This window comes from Gopherus flavomarginatus, chromosome 1 (genome assembly GCF_025201925.1).
Source record: "Gopherus flavomarginatus isolate rGopFla2 chromosome 1, rGopFla2.mat.asm, whole genome shotgun sequence".
Lineage (NCBI taxonomy): Eukaryota > Metazoa > Chordata > Testudines > Testudinidae > Gopherus > Gopherus flavomarginatus.
In genome coordinates, this window is record NC_066617.1 from 137,588,269 (window position 1) to 137,613,258 (window position 24,990).

General features: G+C 41.8%; 1 protein-coding gene across 4 annotated transcripts; it reads right to left on the bottom strand.

Moving 5' to 3' along the window:
• Positions 1-213: 213 nt before the first annotated feature.
• On the bottom strand, positions 214-24,985 carry MANSC4 (MANSC domain containing 4). 4 transcript variants are annotated; one of them, XM_050966259.1, is made up of 5 exons: positions 17,476-17,775; positions 17,190-17,245; positions 8,094-8,753; positions 2,613-2,747; positions 214-2,281 (listed from the first exon to the last, which is right to left on the bottom strand). In XM_050966259.1, the coding sequence occupies exons 3-5, from the start codon at positions 8,320-8,322 to the stop codon at positions 1,605-1,607; spliced, it is 1,041 nt and encodes a 346-aa protein (XP_050822216.1). In that variant the 5' UTR covers positions 8,323-8,753; positions 17,190-17,245; positions 17,476-17,775; the 3' UTR covers positions 214-1,604. The 4 variants fall into 4 exon arrangements, 1 of the variants encoding a protein (XP_050822216.1); XR_007776114.1 differs by lacking the exons at positions 214-2,281; positions 8,094-8,753; positions 17,476-17,775 and adding an exon at positions 24,719-24,985 and having other exon boundaries at positions 2,386-2,747; XR_007776115.1 differs by lacking the exons at positions 214-2,281; positions 2,613-2,747; positions 8,094-8,753 and adding an exon at positions 11,456-12,132 and having other exon boundaries at positions 17,476-17,769.
• Between the last annotated feature and the right edge of the window lie 5 nt (positions 24,986-24,990).

Sequence of the window (24,990 nt, forward strand, 5' to 3'; positions counted from 1 at the left end):
CCTGAGGCTGGATCACTTTAAGGCAGGGGTTCCCAAACTTGGTTCGTGGCTTGTTCAGAGTAAGCCCCCGGCAGGCCATAAGATGCTTTGTTTACCTGAGCGTCCGTAGGTACGGCCGCCCGCAGCTCCCATTGGCTGGGAATGGTGAACCACGGCCACTGGGAGCTGCAAGTGGCCGTACCTGCGGATGCTCAGGTAAACAAAGCATCTCATGGCCTGCCAGGGGCTTACCCTAAACAAGCCGTGAACCAAGTTTGGGAACCCCTGCTTAAGGGAACTGTGTTTTTTGGACTTCTGAATAATCAGTGAGGTAATAAAGAAGCTGTTTTATGCTAAGTACTACAATATCCACCAGCTTTGGGGAGATTGTCTGCCCCATTCTGTGCAGTTCACCCTATTTGAGTGACCACAGCTGACCCGCAATGGGATCCCGGTCACACAGATAAGGACAAGAAATATGTGTGTGAGGTGATGCAAGAGGGCAGTGTTTCATGGAAAATGACAAATGTCTGGCTAAAACATCTCATCCTCATTTTGCCAGGGGAAAGGCAAAAGATCCAACCTCTGGGATTTACTTTGAGAACAGAAGTAGAGGCCCTTTTAATGGAAACAGTAGCCCAGAGACGATTAAAAGTTAAATGTATGTTTTACTATTCAAGAGACTCAGTCAATTTTCTTGTGGGGGAGGAGGGACTTTGGGGTGTTTGACATTTGTAGGATATAGGAGAGCGTTACCAGCTTGAAGGACTATTGGCTTGGGAGGAGGTGAAAGAAGGGTTGGCATCTAGGATGGGAGTGGGGCCGGAGAGCATGGTGCTAGAGATGCCTAGAAGGGAACTGGCAATTGAGAATGCTGCAACAGGCAAAGGAAAATATAGGCTAAATATTAAAGTACATTTCCTAATAATAAGACCTAAAAGATTGTGGAAGTCCCATCACCAGAATAATTTTAAAAACACAGTAGGAACAATCCTGTTCTGGATGGTTAAGCAGACAACTGCGTGTTTTCAAACTCTAAATTTCCACTGTTTTAAAGGTATGGATGTTGTTCAGGATATTAATGATCTAAAAGTAACTAGGTCTGTTTCTCCATAACCTTGCACCTTTTGTTTCCATAAAAACTTAGGCAACGTAAGTGTAAAATGCTGCTTTTCTGATATGGTTGCATTTTACATTTGCTTTACATTATACAAAGTAAGACAGGGAAGAGTACACCCAGAGGAAGTGGAGAATCAAGCCCATTGTCTCTACAGAGAGGTTAGAAAAGGATTCTAGCTTTACTCTTGATCAAATTATAAACAAAGGTATGTAGAAATACCTCTGAGTTCAGTGGAAGTTGTGAGCACGTAGCTGTGACTAGAATTTGGCCCTATATCTCTTTGGATCAGTGGGTAGTAAAAAGAGAATTATAACAGGACGTTTAGTCGACACTGTTATCAAAAGCTGCTGAGACATTCACCAAAAATAGTTCAAAATCTCCAAAGGGAAACCCCCAAGAAATAAGCTGAGAGAGGTATTTCACTAAATACGGCTGCTGCCTCTTTCTCCACCAACATGAGTGATGCAGGTTATTTAGCTCCTTATTACTTTTTCAGTATCTGCTATTACAAACTATCCTTTACAAGAGTATATTTTATGTACTGCTTGGACCCTCCCTCTCCTCTCTGCACTGGTTTATAGTGACCTCTCCTCTTTCTGCAGCGCCCAGCTGCCAGAAGAACAGTACAACAGCAAAGGAAGATGAAAGAAGAGCAAAGCACCAAAGGGACAAACCAGGCACCTGTATCCACTGCCACCCAAGCAGGTCTTTGACCCTCATTATCTGAAGTGTAGTTCCTGCCACTGTATCCTTTGGTTTCATTGAAGTGCTGCTGACTGATGTTTAGGCGAGCAGGACTGGGCACATGAGATAACATCTTAGTGGATACAGACATCTTTTTGTCTGAATTAGATGTCAAACCTGTACTTTCTGAAGTCAATTCCATCTCCTTAGCAAAATGGTCATCCAAGGGTAGAGACCTTGCCCATGAACGTGTGATTGGTTTGGTATTTGGGATCAAGCCACTTGTACTGTGGCTATGACTACCATTTGCTACCAAGCCCTGGCTAGTGGTAGAAGGTGGATACTGGAGTAGAAGAGACCTCAGTGTGACATTATTGTGTCGGCATTTTTCTGAATCAGCAGTCCTGGAGCTGTTTTGCCTTTCCCATTTGTTAAAAGAGGAACGGGTATTTGGATCCTTAGACAATTTTTCAAAAACAAGAAGATCCGGATCAATTCCTGTTAAAGGGGGAAAAAAGACATTAAATACACATCTGAAAGTGTAAAGCATAGCAATACTGTGCATTTTCAGTTCATCTTTCAAATGTTGGAATGAAAGGGAGGAAATAAAATATACACATACATCTAAGTAAATGCAATTTACAAGTTAGTTTATAACTGTTGTAGACAAAGAAAAATCCCCTAAGACACTTTTACCATGTGTACCTGTGCTTCAAATGAAATAAGGTGATGTTCACCCCTCATCTTAACATAATGACTGAACCAACATGATAGTCAATTACCCCATCTCTGGCCTGTTTCAGCCTGTGTGTGCATAATACATTGTTACCTGTTGTGATGTTGTACAAAATGACATTGGTTCTAGCCCTCAATATGCAGCTTTCCAAGGCTGGACAATAAATGTGCAGGCAATTAATGTTCTCATGGATAGTTTCAAAGTAGAAAACTGCCAGGTTACAGGAAACTATAATGAGAAAAGAGTAAAACAGAGTTTGTGTGGACATGATGACCCAGGCACATTGCCTTTCATTTCTATTGCTTAACATCAAACAAGTTCTAATAAAGGACAGTTAAACAGCACTTTTAAACCAGAACATTTTACAAACTTTCATTAAACCTCACAGCACCCTGTGTGGTAAGTACTATAAGAATTTTTAATTCTCATTTTACAATTGGGCAAGCGGGCAGAGAAAAAGCTGAGTTATCTGCATTGCAGATCATTCTCATGGTTCACAGAACAATAGGTATGCCACAGTCCAGTGGTATTACAAGCTTCTCCGCACATCTCCTTCCATTGTGTCTCAACCTTGTTCTGAACTGTCCACCTCTACGGATGAGATGGTTCTGGACCTCTAAAGCTGCCAGCAGGGGTGACTTTGAGATGGTAGCTGTTGTGACATGGATGACTGTCCATTAGGAATTAGTCTGAGACCACCTACTCATTTCACACAGCTTACTAAAAAGCTGTCAGATAGCAATTCCTTCTGGTCACTCCAGAGGTGGACTGCATTCAAGCATGAGGCGTACCCCCTTAACTATCCCCTAAACCAGCCATCATCTTTTGGTTTTTTGACAGTGCAATATTGTATTTTTGGGGGAGGGTGGGGGAAACAATAAGTGTGTACCTGTTAAGTGTATACAACTCCAGGTCTGATACACTATCATTTGGATTTCAGATCTATCAACCAAAAAAAAAGTTCATGGACAAAATAATAAAAAGTACTTAGATATCTTAGCAGCACAAATCCCATTGCCTTGAGACTTGGGCTTCTAAGTACCAAAGCCACTTTTGAACATGAAACTTAGGCTTTTAAGTCATTTAAGCACTCCTGAAAATTTTGCCCCACGTGCTTGTCTAATACTAATGCTGAAATACTTTCCATTAAATTAGTCAGGTGCAGTTCAGAACACTGGCAGGATTTCCTGTGAGACTATCTTATAGTTCAAAAGCAAAACATCTTGTCCAAAGCTAATTTTCCTTCACTGCATTGATTTACTTACCATCAGTAAGATTACTGTTAGCTTTTGTTATCATCATCATAGTTTCTTTACCTCATCTCCTCTTCCCCTGTCACAAACTAAACTAAACTGAGCTAAAACAGGGCTACTTGCATTCAGGGCCCAGGAACGGGCCCAGAGTCTATAGCAAAGAAGCTATGACTGAAATTAAAAATTAAAAGGGGTATCTTCTGCTACTAATTCTGGCTGTTAGCAGAGCATATGAGAAAATGCTGATCATATTTTTGAATTTGAATTGGACCATTTGTTTTTGTAGTGTGCTTTCCAGATTACATGCTTATGGTATGTGTCAGCATAGCTATGCTTGGAACACATGCAGCAATAGAGCTGAGCACTTGATACAAAAACATTTCTGGAATGATTCTGTAGTTTTTGATGTAAAAGAATGTGATTTTAATTACAGAGCAGGTATATCTTTACAGCAAGAACAAAAATCTTTAATATTATACTGAATCCATACAGAATAATTCAAAAACAAACAGCATGTAATAAATGTATTACATTACTGTGATGTTTATATCAACAATCACCCCAGTGCTTTGTCCAACAGGGAACTAGCTTTTGGAATAATTTTGTTAATACCATTTGCATGGATAATCATGGAAAAATCACAACTTCTCTTCCCCCCCCCATGTATTTACACTCTCACAAAGCATTTTCAGTTATCTACAGTGGAAAAAGAGGAAGATATTTGTTGTTGAAATATACCAAAACCAGCCTTTTAATATTTTCTCTGGTTATTTTATAATTTTTTTTCATTTAGTAGCCTACATACTACATCAGAATAACACAATCAAAATACTACTTGGAAATAGGCTCGTCAATATAGACAAGCAAAGTTAGTGCAGTAAAAGAGGTGATTTTTTAAAAAAATAAGTATTTCTGAGTTTCAGGATATGCGCTTGATTTGTCTATGATAAACCTAAAAACACCAGCTTTCAAAATGAAGTAATTAATTACAAACAACATATTACAGCAAAAATAGACCAGACTTTGGGTTTTAAACCAAAACTTTCTTTGCCCAACTGGAACCAACACAGAAAAATCAATAAACAACAGATGAGTATCTTTAAAATGATAATAAAAATTCTGTCAAAGGGAGGTATGATCAGGTCTCAAAAACAGAAAATAATTAGCAAGTTTTCCTTGTCTGAGGTCATTCTTCATAGTCTATATCTAATTCTAGTCAACTGTCATCAGCCTCCAATGAGTTATCAGACTGATGAAAGCTTGTGGTTAGCATACATTTGTTCTTTAATAAAAGACAGGTGCAAGGAAATATAAACACTGTCATTATGAAAACAACAGAAAACATTCTGTGTGAAGGACAGAAGGATAATTCTACAGGCTTCATAGAAAATTCTGACTGTTTTGTTCCAGTCTTTAAATAAGATTCAAACACATACTAGACCTGGTGCATAAATACCACAGTGTTACATAGCCATCTTCAGTCACTCTATAAATATTTTCATCCATTCCCTGAGTGCTCTAGGCATCATTATGGGTCATGTATAGAAAACGGTTTTCTCCATGTGTAAAAGAACTTAAGATTCACTGACCATTTGTAAGACTGACTACACAGAAAACTGCTCTCAGCACCAATAAGCCTTTTAATTTTCTCTTTCAGTTTTAATAAATAGTAAGCAAACATCATGAAAATGGCTTTTCAAATATTTGTTGTAGTGTAATGGCTAATACAATATTTGATCACTAGCTGACATTAGTAATCTACATCACAAGAGTTAATGTACAATATGCTTGGCAGTTTATGCTCAATAGAAGTTCAAGACTGAAACATCAGGTATATAGAGGTAAAGTGAACACCATGGGTATTTTGGGAAGCTGGAACCAATGCAGGCTTGCAAAACATATTTGCAGTTACACGGTATCTTTACAAATTCTAATAATCTAGGAGTACAAACTTTGTATAGAGTCATTGTTTAAAAACTAGAAGTGTTATATTTTTGTTCATGTTGATAATCTTACCTTAGATACAACTGTACTCTTCAATTTTCACTAATTACAGAAGCAATCTGTACCCTTACCCTCAGAGGCAGGTGTACATTATTAAGAGCACTAATATGGCCTATGATGATAGCATGTCTTGTTTCTTTTAGTACTATTATGCATCAAATACTCTGCAGTTTTCCTGGTTAAAGTATGTCTTATTTAAGAACACAAAATACCTCCAAATAGGAGTGCTAAATGGACATATTATTTCAAAGCAAGGACCTAGTCCCCCAAATCTTACATTCACACTTCTTATGTATGGAAGATTTTCAGGAGCCAATGTAGGCATCTGTTTTAATCTCAAAATTTTCTTTTAAAAGCACCATTGTTTTTACGTATTACTCAGCATGTGCAAATTTCACTACATTCTTTCATTGAAGGTCACAAAAATAAGTCTATGTTCATTTGAAAAGAATGAATATTAGAGTCTAGATACCCTTTAACATGTATGTTTGTTTTATGCTTAAAGTAAGTGAAGCTTGTTTGAATGGGCTTACTAATTAATTTGCCCCAATCATAATTCTTGGTAAGGATGAGGATTCTTTGGTAGGGAAACAACAAATATTGCAAGACCATGCTATAGTAATGTTTTTCCTTACCTTAGAGAGTTAGCAGGCAACTTTAAGTTAGTTTGTTCTAATTATTTTAGCTTTTTCATGCTTGTTAAACCTACTGTTTTTGAGAGTCCTGGAAACAAAAGCAAGTTCATACAGCGTGGGCAATGAAGGAGTACATTTCCCTGTGTCACTTTTGCCAATGTCCATAAAACTCTGTTTTGAATGGTCCAAAGGTGTTTTTGTTTTTGAACCTCCATTTCCATTCAGTCCTTGCCTGTTCGATGAGATTGCCAATTGTAATGGTTGTTCGTAATGGTCGTTTTGGTGGTGGATCTGTCTACTGGGAACTAGAGTGTTTTTTAAGCTTATTTCAGACAGTAAATTGAAGTGCCATCAATAGATAAACTCTTGTTTATAACATAACAGAACCATATTTGAACCTGTGACTGTGTTGTAATGTTCCATGTGCCATTGCCAATCTTCCTCAGAAATCTAATACAAATTTTATATCTTTTAGTGGAAATTTCTTAGGCGAGACATACAAAATGCAAGCAAAGTATATAGAATGTTTTTTTAATCTGGGATAAAATCTTCCTACATTTATATCAAACTATTTAGTCATTGTATTGTACACAGATCAACTCCTCCCCAAATGCCCCTTGCTGATATCCAAACCCTCTCAATTTATGATGCAGGCACTTAATTTTCCTCACAGATGCCTACCCCCAGTAGGTCATCCAAAATATTCTCAAAAGTTAAACTAGGAGGCTTTGCTTTTACTATTGCTATGCAATTTTTCCAGTATCTGCTTTGATCCTCTTCAAGGCTAATATTCCAACAAAGCATCCTGCCCTATTAATGCCAAATGCAGAAACCCTAACTGAATCTTTAGCTTTCTGCAATTGCACAGAGAAGCAGTACAGTCATCATGTGGTTTGAGGCTAAGAATCAGAAGTTCCTGAGTTCTAATTCCACCTCTAATATTGTCTTTTTATATATCTTTGGCAAGTCAAATAACAGCTCTGAGTCTGTTTCATAATTTGTAAAATGTTAGGACCAGGTCCCCATTGTTCTAGGTGCTCTATAAACACAGAATAAAAAAGATGGTCCCGGCCTCAAGGAGTTTACAGTCTTGTTAACTTACTTCAAATGAAGGCCTGATTCTGCCATCCCTACTTAGGTTTAGTAGTAACTTACTTTGAGTGTAGTCCTATTGAAATCAGTAGTACTACTTAGGGAGTAATGGTCTTGTTAGCCTGATTCCTGGTGACAGAATCACTCCCAAGGATGTTGTGGGTCTCCTTTACTTAAACAGTAAAGTTGTTGGCACATTGTTCCCAAGAAACCAGTGTTGTAATGGAAATCTAGAGTTCTTCCATTTCATTAACCTTTAAATAAATACATATTCCTCTATTGTTCAGGAGAGACAGACCCTACTCTTAGTCTTATCTAAGAATGTCAGCATTCTAGTTTGCTCTTCCAAAGAGTTCAAGTAGCCAAGTTCACTTTTATAAGGAGAAAGGTGGGAGATAGGAGGGAAATAGTTTAGATGTGTCCTTCCTTTCTATCCTGAAAATACTGCCAAATTTTTGCATTCTTACTGTTTGGAATAATGATTAAATGATGTATAAACAGCCTAAAATTAACTTTCTTCATGTGTGGTAATATATTTTTAATATAGACTGTATAGGCTATATACACAGAAGCAAATAATAAACACTTACCATTCTTCAGAAGGCAGCAGGTCCGGCTGCATTGCTCAGCTGTGACTTCTGTGTAAATCTTCAGCACCTGGGCTCCCCTCTTCTGAGATTCCTCCAGATCAATCAGAAGACCCGGGAAGCGTCGGATCCAGCAGTTTTTGTAAAAAGTAGTGGGTGAACAAAGAGAATCTGACTTCCACGCCAAACCCAGAACAAACAGCACTTCTGCTACTGCCACCAACAGAAACATCTCCTCAATGTGATCGGCTTAGTAAGCGCCTGTTCTCCAGCCTGAAGCACTGGGGACTAGCCAACATTTTGAGAGAGAATCTCTTGAGAAGTGGCAACACTGCCAGGAAAAGGAACTAGTTTCTTTTAAGCTGTTCCCATGATCCTGCTTGACTAAGCCATTTTCTGACTTACATGTTGTAGGGCTTTTTTGTTGTTGTTTTTTTTCTTTTCTCTCAAGATGAGTCCCTGGGAGACTGTTGAAATTCTTAATGTCTCTTTCATGAATTTCTGTTCTTCTGCACCCCAGATACACTCTGCCCTTAATCATTCAGAAAAGTGATCCTGAGCCAGCCTTGCTTGTCCTGTTAAACCAAACTACTGCAGACAGCTTTAATGTGTGAATAAACACAGAATAACGGTGATCCTAGCAGAATCACTCCAGTTCTCTCTCTGGAAAAAGCAAATATTTCAGTCATTTGAGAGCAGAGAGGTCTCCCACCTGGTTCAGGTTCATTGTTACACTTAGTATAGAAGAAAGGGATTGGTTTAGTCTCCTGATATGTTTTGAATGAATTAGTGGCCACACATATATTTCATTTCCTTATTAGCTACAGATTACGTATCTAAGTTATTTCTGCTGCATAGCAATCAAATATGGGAAGTTCTCACTCCCTTCATTTCTTCAAAAAGCATTTTATTTTATTTGTTTAGATCCAATAACAATGGGCAATGACTGGAGGAGGGGGCATCCTGCACATATCATCAGATGGACTGAATAGTTAATTGGTCTTTTCCGTCTCTAAGTTCCACAAGACTAAGAATTCAGTTTGTATGGATTTTTCTGCTTATGCTTGATCTTGTAGAAGGTCTGACATTATACATGCTCACCTTTTAACAGGGAGCAGCTGGAGTTCTTCATGTACCTGCCCTGCAAACATTAACCCCTGCTTTTTAAACATCTGCTCTGCTCCATGATTTCCTCCTTTGTGTGTGTGTGTGTGTGTGTGTGTAAGTGTAAGAGAGAGAGAGAGAGAGAGAAAAACAGAGAGACAGAGGGTATGTCTACACTATGGGATTAATCTGATTTTACATAAACTGGTTTTTTAAAACAGATTGTATAAAGTTGAGTGCACGTGGCCACACTAAGCACATTATTTCAGCGGTGTGCGTCCATGTACCGAGGCTAGCATTGATTTCCAGAGTGTTGCACTGTGGGTAGCTATCCCGTAGCTATTCCATAGTTCCCGCAGTCTCCCCCGCCCATTGGAATTCTGGGTTGAGATCCCAATGCAAAAACAGTGTTGTGGGTGATTCTGGGTAAATGTCGTCACTCAATCCTTCTTCCTCCGTGAAAGCAACGGCAGACAATCATTTCGCGCCCTTTTTCCCTGGATTGCCCTGGCAGACGCCATAGCATGGCAACCATGGAGCCTGTTTAGCCTTTTGTCACTGTCAACATATGTGTACTGGATGCTGCTGACAGACGCGGTACGGCAGTGCTACACAGCAGTATTCATTTGCCTTTGCAAGGTTAAAGAGACGATTACCAGCTATAGCACCATCTGCAATTGGAAATTGGTGATGACGTTTATCAGTCATTTTGCACCGTTTGCAACTGGAAATTGGCAATGAAGGTTATCAGTCCTTTTGTACCATCTGCTGCTTTCATGGGTGCTCCTGCCTGGCCTCGCTGAGGTCAGCCGGGGGCGCATGGACAAAAATGGGAATGACTCCCCAGGTCATTCCCTTCTTTATGTTTTGTCTAAAAATAGAGTCAGTCCTGCCTAGAATACGGGGAAAGTGTACTAGAAAACCAGAGAGCACAGCCGCTCCGGGTCAGAGCCCCAGAGATCCTGCAGAAATGATGATGCCATTCTAGGGGGTGCCCCTGCAACAACCCCACCCGTTGCTTCCCTCGTTCCCCAACCCTCCTGGGCTACCGTGGCAGTGTCCCCCCCCCCCCCCCATTTGTGTGATGAAGTAATAAAGAATGCAGGAATAAGAAACACTGACATTTTAGTGAGATAAAGTGAGGGGGAGGCAGCTTCCCGCTGCTATGATAGTCCAGGCAGTACAGAATGTTCATTAGACATGAAAGGGGGGGGCTGATGGAGCTCAGCCCCCAGTTGCTATGATGAAGATGGTTTTCAATCCTTTTGCACCATCTGCCGGGAATGACCAGTAGTAATTCCCATTGTTGCCCAGGTGCCCCTGACCGACCTCACCGAGGCCAGCCAGGAGCACTCATGGGATGATGAGGACGGTTTTCCACCATTTAGCACTGTCTGCCATCAGGAAAGGAAGGGGAGAGGATGCTGCTGTTCAGAGCCGCAGCACCGCGTCTACCAGCAACATGCAGTAGACATACGGTGACATTGAAAAAAGGCGAGAAACGATTTTTTTTCCCTTTTCTTTCATGGGGGGGAGGGGAGAAATTGACGAGATATACTCTGAACCACCCGGGACAATGTTTTTGACCTTTCAGGCATTGGGAGCTCAGCCAAGAATGCAATTGCTTTTCGGAGACTGCGGGGACTGTGAGGTAGCTGGAGTCCTCAGTCCCCCCTCCCTCCCTCCATTTGATTCTTTGGCTTTCTGTTACACTTGTCACGCAGCACTGTGCTGAGTCCCTGCTGTGGACTCTGTATCATAGTGTCATGGTATAATCCCCCACTCTGAACCTTAGCGTCCAAAAGATGGGGTACCAGCGTGAATTCCTCTAAGCTCAATTACCAGCCTAGTACTTGTAGCGCTGCCACCAACCAGGAATTCCAGGGCCTGGTACATCTGGTCCCCTCAAAACCTTGCTCGGGGACCCCCAAGACCCAGTCCCTCTGGATCCTAACACAAGGAAAGTAAACCCTTTCCCTCACTGTTGCCTCTCCCAGGCTTCCCCTCCCTGGGTTACCCTGGAAGATTACTGTGATTCAAACTCCTTGAATCTTAAACAGAGAGGAAAATTCACCTTCTCCTCTCCTTCTCAATCCCCCTCCCAGACTCTCCCTGAGAAAGTAATCCTAACACAGAGAGAAAATTAATCTTTCTCTCCCACTTCCCTCCTTTCTCCCCACCAATTCCCTGGTGGATCCAGACCCAGTCCCCTGAGGTCTCACCAGAATAAAAAAACAATCAGGTTCTTAAACAAGAAAAGCTTTTAATTAAAGAAAGAAAAAACAGTAAAAATTATCTTTGTAAATTTAAGATGGAATATGTTACAGGGTCTTTCAGCTATAGACACTGGGAATACCCTGCCAGCCTAAGTATACAAGTACAAATTAAAATCCTTTCAGCAAAATACAAATTTGAACTCCTTCCAGCCAAATACACATTTGCAAATAAAGAAAACAAACATAAGCCTAACTCGCCTTATCTACCTAGTACTTACTATTCTGGGCACATAAGAGACTGTACCAGAGAGATTGGAGAGAAACCTGGTTGCACGTCTGGTCCCTCTGAGCCCCCAGAGTGAACAACAACCAAAAACTAACAGCACACACAAAAAATTCCCTCCCTCAAGATTTGAAAGTATCCTGTCCCCTCATTGGTCCTCTGGTCAGGTGACAGCCAGGCTCACTGAACTTGTTAACCCTTTATAGGCAAAAGAGACATGAAGTACTTCTGTTCTATTAACCCTTAACTATCTGTTTATGACACATAGCCTGGAGATTTTTTCAAATGCTTTGGCATTTCGTTTTCTGTAACAGAGCTCTGATAGAACAGATTTGTCTCCTCATACAGCAATCAGATCCAGTATCTCCTGTATGGTCCATGCTGGAGCTCTTTTTGGATTTGGGACTGCATCATCATCCGTGCTGATCAGAGCTCCACGCTGGGCAAACAGGAAATGAAATTCAAAAGTTTGCGGGGCTTTTCCTATCTACCTAGCCAGTGCATCTGAGTTCAGATTGCTTTCCAGAGCGGTCACAATGATGCACTGTGGGATACCGCCCGGAGGCCAATACCGTCGAATTGCGGCCACACTAACCCTAATCCAACATGGCAATACCAATTTCAGCGCTACTCCCCTTGTCGGGGAGGAGTACAGAAATCGGTTTTAAGAGCCCTTTATATCGATACAAAGGGCTTCGTTGTGTGGACGGGTGCAGGGTTAATTTGGTTTAACGCTGCTAAATTCGGTTTAAACGTGTAGTGTAGACCAGGACAGAGACAGAGACAGCCCTGTTAAAAGCTTAAAGATGTTACAATACACCAGTTAGTTTATAATCAGTGGACTGTATGTGCAGATTTGAAGGATGTCAGTAGAAAAGCAATAATTTTCTATTAATATGTATATTACAAGAGGATGCAATTTTTCAGCAAAGATAGCACCAAGAACATTCCTCTGGTTGCACCTAAAAACATCAAAGTTATATGCACATAATTGAATTTTTCTTGTGAACTACATATTGACGTTGGGTATTCTTTTCAACATCAGATCTTGATCTTGCAAGTAGGTCAGTGCAGGTGCACTCTTATGTCCGTACAGAGCTCCTTTAAAGTTAATGGAGCTTAGCACAGTTCTACTCACATGAATCCAATGGCAGGACGGGAGCCATAATTACTGAATACCTTTATTACCTACAGTCACAAGGATTCCAAACAGATATCTGTGTGGGCTCAATTTTTTGTACATCCTAAATTAATCATTTACCTAACCCCATGTAACACGCAGTGTTGGGAGTATATACTCTGAAATAACTCTTGCACCAATTTTCCAGTTTTAGCCAGACATCTCTTGATTTTGGACAATCTCAGAAGTGGCGAATGTCCCTCTACCATGGCATTCCCTCCAGCATTTTATTGTGAATTTTGAGCCTGTTTTGTTTTACAGGACTGGCATTGTTATAACGTGGCTGTTTCAGTGGTAGGCATGGAATCCGGGTCCACTACCTCTGTCTGGGTCTCTGGTAACACAGACGGGGCCTCTGTGGACGGCTCAGGAACAGGAATGGGTCTGGAAGCTTGCCTGGTTTGGCTACGTGTAACCATTCCCACTCTCTTGGCCCGCCTCACCTGGTTGGCCAAGTCTTCCCCCAGTAGCATGGGGATAGGATAATTGTCATAGACTGCAAAAGTCCACATTCCTGACCAGCCTTTGTACTGGACAGGCAGTTGAGCTGTAGGCAAGTCTACAGCTTGTGACATGAAGGGGTAAATTGTAACTTTGGCCTTTGGGTTGATGAATTTGGGGTCAACGAAGGATTGGTGGATAGCTGACACTTGTGCCCCCGTGTCTCTCCACGCAGTAACCTTCTTTCCGCCCACTCTCAAATTTTCCCTTCGCTCCAAGGGTATTTGAGAGGCATCCGGGCCTGGGGATCTTTGGTGTGATGGTGGTGTAATGAATTGCACTCGCATGGTGTTCTTTGGACAGTTGGCCTTGATATGTCCCAGTTCATTACACTTAAAGCATCTTCCATCTGATGGGTCACTGGGCCGAGGTGAGTTACTGGAGACTGGTGAGGTTGAAAGGTAGGGTATCTGTGGCTTTACTTGGGTGGTATGTGGGGTCTTTGGCTGTCCTCGGTTGTAGGGTTTATGGTCTGTGTGCCCCCTGGGGTAATCGTTCCCCTTGACAGTAGCTTTCTTGCTTTCTGCCAGTTCCATCCATTTGGCTCCAATCTCCCCCGCCTCAGCGATATCTTTGGGATTTCCATCTTGTATGTACCGTGTGATGTCTTCAGGAACACCATCCAAGAACTGCTCCATTTGTATGAGGAGGTTTAGTTCTTCCAAGGTTTGAATGTTGTTTCCTGTTATCCAGGCCTCATAGTTTTTTGCAATGTAGTAGGCGTGTTTGGGAAATGACACCTCTGGTTTCCACTTTTGGGTTCTGAAGCGCCGACGGGCATGATCTGGGGTTATCCCCATTCTGTATCTGGCCTTGGTTTGAAAAAGTTTATAGTCATTCATTTGGTGCTTAGGCATTTCAGCTGCCACCTCTGCTAAAGGTCCACTGAGCTGTGACCTCAATTCTACCATGTACTGGTCTTCGGGAATGCTGTACCCAAGACAGGCTCTTTCAAAATTTTCCAAGAAGGCCTCGGTGTCATCACCTGCCTTGTAGGTGGGAAATTTCCTGTGCTGTGGAGCAATAATGGGCGCCGGGTTGTTAGGGTTGGCTGGCACATGCAGCCCAGCTTTTGCCAAGTCCAGTTCATGTTTTCTCTGTTTTTCCTTCTCTTCATTCTCTTTTTGTTGTTTTTCATTTCTCGGTGGTGGGCCGCCTCTTCTTCTGCTTGTTTCCTTCGGTAGGCCACCTCTTCTTCTTCTAGTTTTCTTTTGTGTGCTGCTTCTGTGGCGGCCTGTTCTCTTTGGTAGGCTGCCTGTTCTCTTTGGTAGGCTGCCTCTCTGATCTGTTCTTCTCTTTCTTTCATCTCCATCTCTTTTTGTTTTATTTCCAGTTCCTGTTTGTGTTTTTCCATCTCTCGCCTGTGTTCAGCTTCTTTGATTTGTTCTTCGGCCTCAATTTTTGCCTTAGAAGTCATGGTTCCTGTTTTCTTGTGTTGGGGTGCCCTCCGGTGTTTATCTTCTGAACTGCAGGTTCTCTGTTGCCTCCTGAAGTCTGCCTAGTAATAGTGCTTTTTTCCTTTTCTCTCTCTAGCTAATGTTCAATGAAGGGAAACCAGAAAAACCACTTTATTTACATGCATATAAGTGCTGGTACTTGCCTCCTAATGGGAGGGCTATTGCATGACAAAAGACCCTTAACAGTTTGGTAATGGCTTCTTGCTTAACATGCAAGCCACAAACTGCCAGAGAGAGCAGAGAAAAAAAAATTCTCTCTGGTTCCCTTTTAAAACCAAACTGTTTCTCTCTGCTAAAAAGCCCTTAGCAGAGAAAAGAAAAATATAATATTCCTACTGGCTTCTGGATTCTGTCTATATCCCACCTGCTGCCACCATGTTATAACCTTAGTCCCAGATTTGGGCCTTAGCGTCCAAAATATGGGGGTTAGCATGAAAACCTCCAAGCTTAGTTACCAGCTTGGACCTGGTACCTGCTGCCACCACCCAAAAAATTAGAGTGTTTTGGGGCACTCTGGTCCCCCTGAAAAACCTTCCCTGGGGACCCCAAGACCCAAATCCCTTGAGTCTCACAACAAAGGGAAATAATCCTTTTTCCCTTCCCTCCTCTCTGTTCCCAGTCCTGGAAACAAAAGTACTTTCCTATTCCCCCAGAGGGAATGCAAAATCAGGCTAGCAATCCAACACACAGATCTCCCCTTGATTTCTTCCTCCCACCAATTCCCTGGTGAGTACAGACTCAATTTCCCTGAAGTAAAGAAAAACTCCAACAGGTCTTAAAAGAAAGCTTTATATAAAAAGAAAGAAAAATACAAATGGTCTCTTTGTATTAAGATGATACAATACAGGGTCGATTGCTTAAAAGAATATTGAATAAACAGCCTTATTCAAAAAGAATACAAATCAAAGCACTCCAGCACTTATATTCATGCAAATACCAAAGAAAAGAAACCATAGAATTTACTATCTGATCTCTTTGTCCTTACACTTAGAAACAGAAGACTAGAAAGTAGAAAGTACTTCTCCAAAGCTCAGAGAAAGCAGGCAGACTCACAAAAGACAGACACTCAATTCCCTCCACCCAAAGTTGAAAAAATCCGGTTTCCTGATTGGTCCTCTGGTCAGGTGCTTCAGGTGAAAGAGACATTAACCCTTAGCTATCTGTTTATGACAGGCATGTACAATTATTGAGTCCTATTTTTTTCCCCACTGCTGTTTTCTCCATGAAGGGAAATGAACCATTTGAGGAAGACTGCAGCAAGTGGGATGAACTGGGTTCAAAACAAATTATTCATATTCTTCCCTCATTACAATGAATAGAACTTTACTCTCAATTGAAATAAATAGGGTTATTTATAGAATAAGGTACTTCTCCACATCAGGAAGGGAGTCAGAATTAGACCCATCACAGTTATTGTAACAGTAAACAGACTTGCAGAAACCCTTGTTCTACTACTTCAACTCTTCAGTACTTTCTTGTCTTACACATTTGCTGCACTGCACAGCAGTTGATGTACAATCAACCATTTTTTACACTTTTCATAAAAGGAATTAGTAGCTAAGGCCCCAATCCTATAACTCCTTCCGTGTGAATGGAGCCCAGTAACCAATCAGAGCCTCTGTGACTTCACTGTGGCTCTGTACATTACAGGGTTCAGGGCTGGGGTCTAAACCTGTCTGGAGGTTGAAGTGTCACTCAGACCTGGCAATGACTAATTTTCATGCATCACATTTTCAATAAGGTGAAAAATGCTAAAGTACTATCACTTTTGTTCAGCCTGTAACTAAATGCTCTAAACAGAGCACAGTTCCAAAGCAGACTACTCATGAGAATAATAAGTGTTTGCCGCATTGGGCCCCACGTGTGTAACAAAGAGAAGCTTTCAGCATATAAATATTCAATTTCAATGTGCACTTTCAATACCTTTTCAGCCTGCTAAAGTATAGGTGCTACCACAGTTTTTTCATCTCATTACCTTTGTATAATTTTTCTGCATTTCTGCAGTATGCTCCTTTCAGGCTACAGTAATAGCATCCATTTTCCTTTGCATTAATTTTAATTCCGCTCTCCTCCCTCATTCTGGATAAATAAAGCAAGAATAGCTGCAAGGAATCCTCACCCTTTTTTTTCCTTTAAAGAAATGTAAATGGATTTTACCATCCAAAGTATCTAAAGCTACGCTGGACAATTCCCAACGAATCAAACACTTTACTTGCCTATTAAATTGCAGCTTTGTTACCACTTTTTGCATCATTTAATAATGACTCTGCTATGGGGAGATGCATGAATAGATTTTTAAATGATAAATGAATATGGATATCCCCAAAATCTCACAAGCAGCAGATATCATTGTCTTACCTGCAGAAAGTCTGGTTGTTCCATGTTCTCTAGGGGGAAGGATGTAGGGCTGTTTTCTGGAAGCAAAGAGAGCCTGGTCAGTGTCAGATCTGATCCTCCTGTCTTCAATAGTATTTCATAGATCTTTCTTCTAATATTTACTCTTAGGAAACAAATTGGCAATTGTTTATTTTCTTTGAGATTATGGTCCTCTATAATCCTGCTGTGCAGAGAGATTTGTAAACATAGCAACAACAAAGGGGGAGAATGCTCTTTGTAACAATACAATATAAATGGAAATCGCTACCTGAATTTTCTACTTGCATGCAGGGATAATGGCACAACTCAAGAGCTTCCTAGAGAAGATGGCTCTTATGCATTAACTCTTTTTATGCCAAACCCAAGCAAAAAAGGAAAATAAACTTTGCTAATATTAGAGTTCCACATGCTGATGTAGCTGTTTGTTTGAATCTAAAGTGTGGTGTTCTGACATCAATTGTACTTTAGTATTGGAGAGGGGATTGAAATGTGTGAAATAAGAATGCATTTGCAGATGAGAATAAAAAAAGTAAATACCTCAGTCCTACAATCAGGTCTATGTGGATAGACCCTTATAGCCATCTGGAGCCCTGGAGAAGACAATGGCCCAGTGGTCTGCTTGCAGGATCTGTGTTAAAAGTTTTTGCATATCTCATTGCTCCTGAATGTGTTTGTCTTTGCTTTCCCTTAGTGCAACAGTGACATTGACACTTAATTTGTTGCCAGGTCTTCTGTAAGTTTATGGAGCTGAAATATATATTAGCGTTGAAGTGAGTTAACTGTGTCCTTAAATAGTAGGGAGGAGTCCAAGTTGTAAAGCTCAGAACTAAACTTCCTCAAAGTTTGGAGGGAGAGCTGGTCAAAAACTGGAATTTCAATTTCACAGCAAAATCTACCTTTGCTGATTTTTTGGTGGGTTTGAGTATTTTGTTTGTTTTGTGGTTGTTCTGAATTGGAATAAAAAGCTAACATTTCAAAGCTTCCTGTGAAACAAAAGTTCCAAAATAATTTAAATTCAGGACAGCTGAATCATTTCGTTTCAATAATTTTTAATTCTATCATTGACACTGTGTGAAATGTATTTTTTCAATAATGTTGAAATACTTTGTTCTATATTTAATATACTATAAAAGTCAAAACTTAATTAATCAAAACCAGAAGGTTGAAACAAAATATTTTACCTTATCTAAATGAACCGTTTAGACTTTTTCCCATTGAAAATGTTATTGAAATCAACACATTCCTGTGAAACATTTTGATTTTGATGAAAATGCATCTATTGATGGAAAACTCTTCAGTTGAAAATTTTTTGACCTAGCTTTCTGTGAAGGTGTTAGTACACACAGGTTTGGGTTCAGCCCAGCATACAGAGACTATTCAGTCACAAATCTTGGAACTGGATTCAAACTTCCTCAAGGGAAGTGGGTGATCAGACTCCAGCAGGGGCGGCGCTATGTATTTTCAGCAAAGAGTCCTGTGGCACCTTATAGACTAACAGACGAAAGCTCATGCTCCACTACATCTGTTAGTCTATAAGGTGCCACAGGACTCTTTGCTACTTTTACAGATCCAGACTAACATGGCTACCTCATGTATTTTGCCACCACAAGCACTGCAGGCAGGCAGGCAGCTTTCGGTGGCATGCCTGTAGGAGGTCCACTGGTAATGCGGATTCGGCACCATGCCTGCGGGAGGTCCGCTGGTCCCGCGCCAAAGCCGCGGGACTGGCGGACCTCCCGCAGGCATGCCACCTAAGGCAGCCTGACTGCCACCCTCACAGCGACCGTCAGGCCGCTCCCCGCCCCAGGCATGGGCTTGGTGTGCTGGTGCCTGGAGCCACCCCTGGACTCCAGGATTTTCATTCAGACACATCTCAGCTAAATAGTAGAATCAGGTGAAATGCTGAAGTTTCTGTTTATGGGGTTTCCTGTGAACCTTTCCTTCAGCATTGTTCCAACTGTGGGAGGGAGGAGGGGAGGTTTGCACACCTTGAGAGTCCATCTGAGTTTCAGAGTCAAATGAACCCTGACAAACCTTGAAGTCAAAGCCCATCGAGTCTTAACGGGTTTTGTGTTAAAACGATGCATAACCAGCTTCACATCTGAAACTGTAAATCTGTCTAGATTCACTTTAAATTGAGCCTAAATTCATTGTAGGGGGCACGAACTTTAGCAAATCTACTAACGAATGCACTGGAGTTTGTACCAGAACCTAGAACTTTTATCACAAAACCTGCAACCACATTCCTCAGAAAGTTGCCCACAGTTCAGATGGTTTACTGAATGTCCTCCTTCTCCAGTTATGTGCTGAAACACAACTTGCCCTGTCTGCACTAAGACTTTAAAATGTGTTAACCATCCTGTTTTTAAACCACACCATTTATCCTACTCTAGACAGACCTATAGACCAAGCAAGAGAACTCCAGCCTAGCCTGGGATGTATGTGACTGCCACTAAACCAAAGTGCCTACTAACCTGTGATTCCCTATGCAGGAGCAGACAGAGACAGTGCTCTACTTGCCTGATCCCAATTCAGGATTTGTTAAAAAACACTTTTCACCTGAATCAGTCACAAACTGGAGTCTTTTGCATAATATATACCACAGATTGAGAGTCAAGGCCGTGATTCAAGCACAGATGCTTCCTTTCTACTCTCCAGTGACTGAACGTTCTCATGATCCATAGAAAATACTTACCAAGACAAGAACACTTGGCATGTTTTTGCCTTCAGAAACAGCCACCTGAGAACACTAATAAGTACAAATAAAGAATGAAGCAAAGACAGGGTCAAGTGCTTGGTAACAAATAAGAAAGTCAATGTGTTTGTCTTCCCTGTCGCATTCTTTTCAAGCGTGTGCTATACAACAAATTTCATTACAGGCCAAAGAACATATTAAATGGCCTATCAAAAGGCAGATAAAATAAGCTGAAAATAATGGGAATGAAATGTAACCGACTGCTTAAAAATGTGTTTTTTTAATAACATAATGTTTAGAGAACTCTGTAAGAAGCGTTTGTTTGGCTGGGAATTTGAGGAGGGGATTATCCTTGTTTAGCAGCCCATCCTTCAAGAACCATAAAGCCTGTAGTTGAAATAAAATCTGCTCCACTCAGCTTCTCTCAGAAAAGACATGGCCTTGTGCAATTCTGATCTTTTTAAGGCTGAAATACTGAAGTGTGCATCCTGTATTCCAGAAATGCCTGTTTTGTATCATATGACAAGCAAAATGCTAAGCAGGGGCAGCAATTGACTCATCATTTCCAACAGACTTTAAATCACTGGGTCTAATTCCTCCCTGGGAATTACTGGCAGTAGAATTATACTAGGGAAGAATGTAGCTCTAACTTTTTATGGTGGAGACACTATGAAAATTGCATGTATTTAAAATTCTCTCTCACCGAGTTCTGCTCACATCTTAGATTATTAACATCAAAAGAACTTTTAAAATCTAATTTACTTTTACCTGTGTGTGTTGCTTGTTTATTTGTTACATTGCCTTTACCTTAGGCAGTGATATTAGACTGGCAAAATTTATGTTCTGTTTATAATAATTCACTTTCTGGTTCACACGTAGTAGCACAGTGCTGTTGTGTTCAGATTGCTAAGATCCAAGGTTTATTTAAATAAATAAAAAAAATGTCAATTTTCCCTTGTGGTTAGGGCGCTGGATTGCTACTCAGGAGATCTGGGTTCATTTTCCTGCTATGCCACAGATTCAATGCATGATCTTGGGTAAGTCACTTAGTCTCTTTTGTGCCTCAGCTCCTCATCTGAAAAAATGGGAATAATTATACTTTTCCTTCACACGCTTTGTATGTCATGTCTGTTTAGATTTTAAGCCCATTAGCCCTTTACAACCCCCAACTACAGAGACTGACTCTTCAACTCATGCTATAGAGGCTTATGTTTTCAGCGCTGGAGAGCCCTGGTTCAGTGCCTGCTGTTAGCCAAGGTGATAGCTGTCCTGGCCCCTGAGTGAGGACTTGTCTGGGATTCAAAGCAGCATGGGCCTCAGATGCTTGGGACAAACTTCCTCTGCCTTTGGATTCCCAGATGAAGTATGTAACCCACTCATCACAGTACGTGTTAAATGTCCCCCTCTGTACCCAGCACACAGAGGATGTCAATATGTTACCGTTCTCAGCTATATAGTCTGTCTCTTTAGCTTAAGCTGCAGAGACTGATGTTTTTAGCTCTAGAGATCCCTGATTCAGTCCTCAGCATGCTGGCCAAGGCAGCAGCTGTCAAACAGCTGCATACTACTATTAAAATACAGTTGTGATGCAGATACCCCTTGGGAAAGGGTCCCCTGTTCTTTGCAAACAATTCTTACCTCAGACCTGACAAACTCACTACACCAAGCACATGTCATACAGGGTATTTAGCCATAAATAGTAACATATAAGGTAACTACAGAAAGCTTGTAACTTGTCAAGATTCATAATCATTGTGAGAGGTATGTAATATTTAAGGAAAAAAATTACTTATATTCAAAGCATACTTTAAGGACATAAGGTAAAAATGAGTCACCAGAGGATCATGTCTCTCTGTGATGGCCCATTTGGGCAGGGGGGAGTTGTCACTCCACCCTTTTTAGCTGGTGATGCAGTGCAAGGCTTAATTGTTTAGCCTTGCACAATACTAAACCAGGGAACTTTATGCTGGGGGCAGTAGGTAACAAGGTGACTCTTAGTACTGGGTACCCCAAGAACTAGCACACCAAGGAACTCCTATTTCCTTGGGGCATTGCTCTGAAGTGCTGAGCACCTGCAGTTTCCATTGACTTCAAGAGGCATTTAGGAGGGTTAGTAATTAGCTAGCACTGTTGCAAGGCCCTCCACATTGTAATTTGCCATGTTCTGAAATGGTTTAGGCTAATATTTTGTGGCCATTGTGTATGGGGCATGACTATTCAATTACTTGAGAGAGCCTGGGGCCAGGGGAAAGTTTTTCCCTCACCAGCAGAACTGACACAATTGGTTTACCCAATATGGCTTTGAAAACTGACTCTTGTAAACCTGTTAAGTACACAGAAATTTTCCCTATGTAAACAGAGCATGTATGGGAAAGGAAAGGAAAGTTGGTGGGAGAAGTGTTAGCAATTTTAGAACACCATGTAAGCAAAATCAAAGTGAAAGCACATGTTGGAGATTCCCTCCCACTCCACCTGGCAAAGTACCTTCTGATGCAACAGAACATGAAATAATCAAAATGCAAATGCTACTATGAATATTTTTGTTTAAACTTTATGTTCAGATTTTGAGCATTTGCTATAGGTGATTTAAATCTCTAAGTCTGTTGGAGTATTAGAAGAGGGAAAGAGGAGAGGATTTTGCTGAGCTCACAATGTATTTTCTATTCCAAGCAAAATCTTGTGACTTTTATTCTAAATGTGTGATTTTAGTCTGTCTATTCTTGCAGCTAGCTCCTACTCACTTGTAGCATTGAGCAAGGACAATGACTGATGATATAAAATGGAGACAAACACGCACCTCTGCTACTATGTTCTATTGAAACCCTGGGGTAAATTACAACATTGGATTGTTTGTCTGTGAGTTTTTTTAAGGCAATAACAAGCCAAACAAGAACCATCCTTCCTTGCAGCAGTGAATGTGACCTAGCAAAAGTAGGTGGGAACTGTGGGGCATTCAGTGCTCAAGAGATTTTAAATAGACTTTTGGGTTTTTTGCTTTGTCACGTCCCCTGAAGTCAAAGATCACCAGTTCCTGGTCTCTGGTAAGTCTCACTGTGCACTTTGCTGGGCGTATCACAGCCACCATGGTATATGACTGGAGCAAAGAGCCACTTTGCAGATTACCTGACAATACATAAAAATAAAAAAAAATAAAAATAAAAACATTCCCATACGTGGGCAGCACCAACAGCCAGGACGGTGGAACAAACCAGGATATCTGGAACAGACTTAATAAAGCCAGGAACACCTTCAAGAGCTTAAATACACTCTGGAAATCATCAAAATACAACACCAAAACCAAACTCAGGATCTATCAGAGCTGCATACTTCCAACACTACATTATAGTGCAGAATGCCAGGGAATGACAAAGTATGACATGTCTGAATTGTATTCATTCCATACTACCTGCCTCAGAAAAATTCTCCATATATTTTTACCCAAAACAATATCAAACCAAGACCTATTCACATGGTGCATCCAAGAAGATATGAGCACCATCATTACCAGGAGGTGCTGGAGATGGATTGGCCATGTGCTTCAGATGGAAACTGATTCCATCACCAGAATAGCAATAAGATGAGACAAGCAAAAACAAAGTCATCTGAAAACAACATGGTTAAGAACTGTGGAGGCTGAGCTGAAAAACCTGGGGAACAGCTAAGGAACCATTGAAAGAAACAGGCAGGAGCAGAAGAGCTTTTGTCACTGCCTTAAATGCCAGAGGCATAATGGGTACTGACTGACTGAGACATCTGGGGAGGAAAAATAGGGGCATGCCTTTAATTCTATTGCAATACTTTGGACTAGGAAAGTTTTTGGAAGGGACAAAGTGGGTAGTGGGGGGCTCCAGGGCTATTTAAAGAACCAGGCTCCCCTGTTTCTACTGGGGAAGAAGCAGCAGCTGGTCTCTGGCAGCTATTTAAAGGACCAGGGTAGCAGAGGCAGCTGGAGCTCCAGCCCTTTAAATAACACTGGAGCCCTCCTCCCCCACTACCCTTGGGCTCTGGGAGCTATTTAAAGGGCCCATGGCTCCCCTGCTTCTACCACCCCAGTCCTTTAAATAGCAGCTAGAGCCCTGGGGGAGTGGCAGGGCTCTGGTGGCTATTTAAAGGACTAGGCCAGTAGAGGCAGCTGGAGCTCTGGCCCTTTAAATAGCCCCTAGAGCCCCTTGCTAGCCCAGGTCTCTGGGGGCTATTTAAAGGGCCCATGGCTCCCCTGCTTCTACCACTCCAGTCCTTTAAATAGTGGTTAGAGCCCTGGGGAAGCAGCAGGGCTCTGGCAGCTATTTAAAGGGCCAGTAGAAGCAGAGGGAGCCCCAAACTTTTTAAATAGCCACCAGAGCCCTGCAGCCCTACTCCTGGGCTCCAGCAATGGGACTCTGGTGGCAACTGAAAGGGCCTGAGGCTCCCAGAAGGGGCTGGAGCCCCAGGCCCTTTCAATTGCCCCCTGGGGAAGCTGGGCCATCCCTTTAGCAACTGGTTCTACATCAGCTTCTAAATTTAACAACCAGTTCTTGTGAATTGGCTCCAGCTCACCACTGCCTGGGATGAAACAGGAAGGCTGGGGCACTGCTGTGAATTACAGCCAGCTGGCCCAAGTGGCAGCATGGTGCCTTAACTACAAGTCCACCCTTCCTCTTCCATCAGCTCAGTTAATCAGGTTTTATAGGAGCCACATAGTGCCAGAGCAGCCAGGTCCCCTTTTCACAGCGAGAAAGAGCAGAGGGTGTTGGACCAGAAACCCCCTCATTTCAAATTGCTTTTAAGGCCGGTTTAAACGCCTCTCAGACCCACTCTGTGCTGCTGAGTTACTTACACCAGGGACGGGCACTGCCAGCTCAGGGCTGACCTTGGCCCGCTGCGGCCTGTGCTGCAGAGGCGGCGCTGGGGGTGGGTGTGCTGCAGCCAGGCGCACAAAATGGAGAGTGTTTTAAATCCTTTCCCGGCCGGGAGGCAGCGGCAGCTGGTGCCTAGAGACGCTGGTTCCCACCCGGCTGCGCGCTCCAGTGTTGCCTTTTTAGGCCTGCGCCCTGCAGGACGCGTCCAGGCCAGGAGCTGGGGCCGCCGCCCGAGGAACCATCCCCCCGC

What these genes read in the sequence shown, in the direction of transcription:
- MANSC4 (XM_050966259.1), bottom strand. Translation starts at nt 8,322, where the DNA reads ATGTTTCTGTTGGTGGCAGTAGCAGAAGTGCTGTTTGTTCTGGGTTTG. An exon ending in CTGCTGCCTTCTGAAGAATG is followed by an intron (nt 2,748 to 8,093) that starts GTAAGTGTTTAT and finishes TTCTCATTATAG; the next exon opens with TTTCCTGTAACCTGGCAGTT. An exon ending in TTTGTACAACATCACAACAG is followed by an intron (nt 2,282 to 2,612) that starts GTAACAATGTAT and finishes CCCCTTTAACAG; the next exon opens with GAATTGATCCGGATCTTCTT.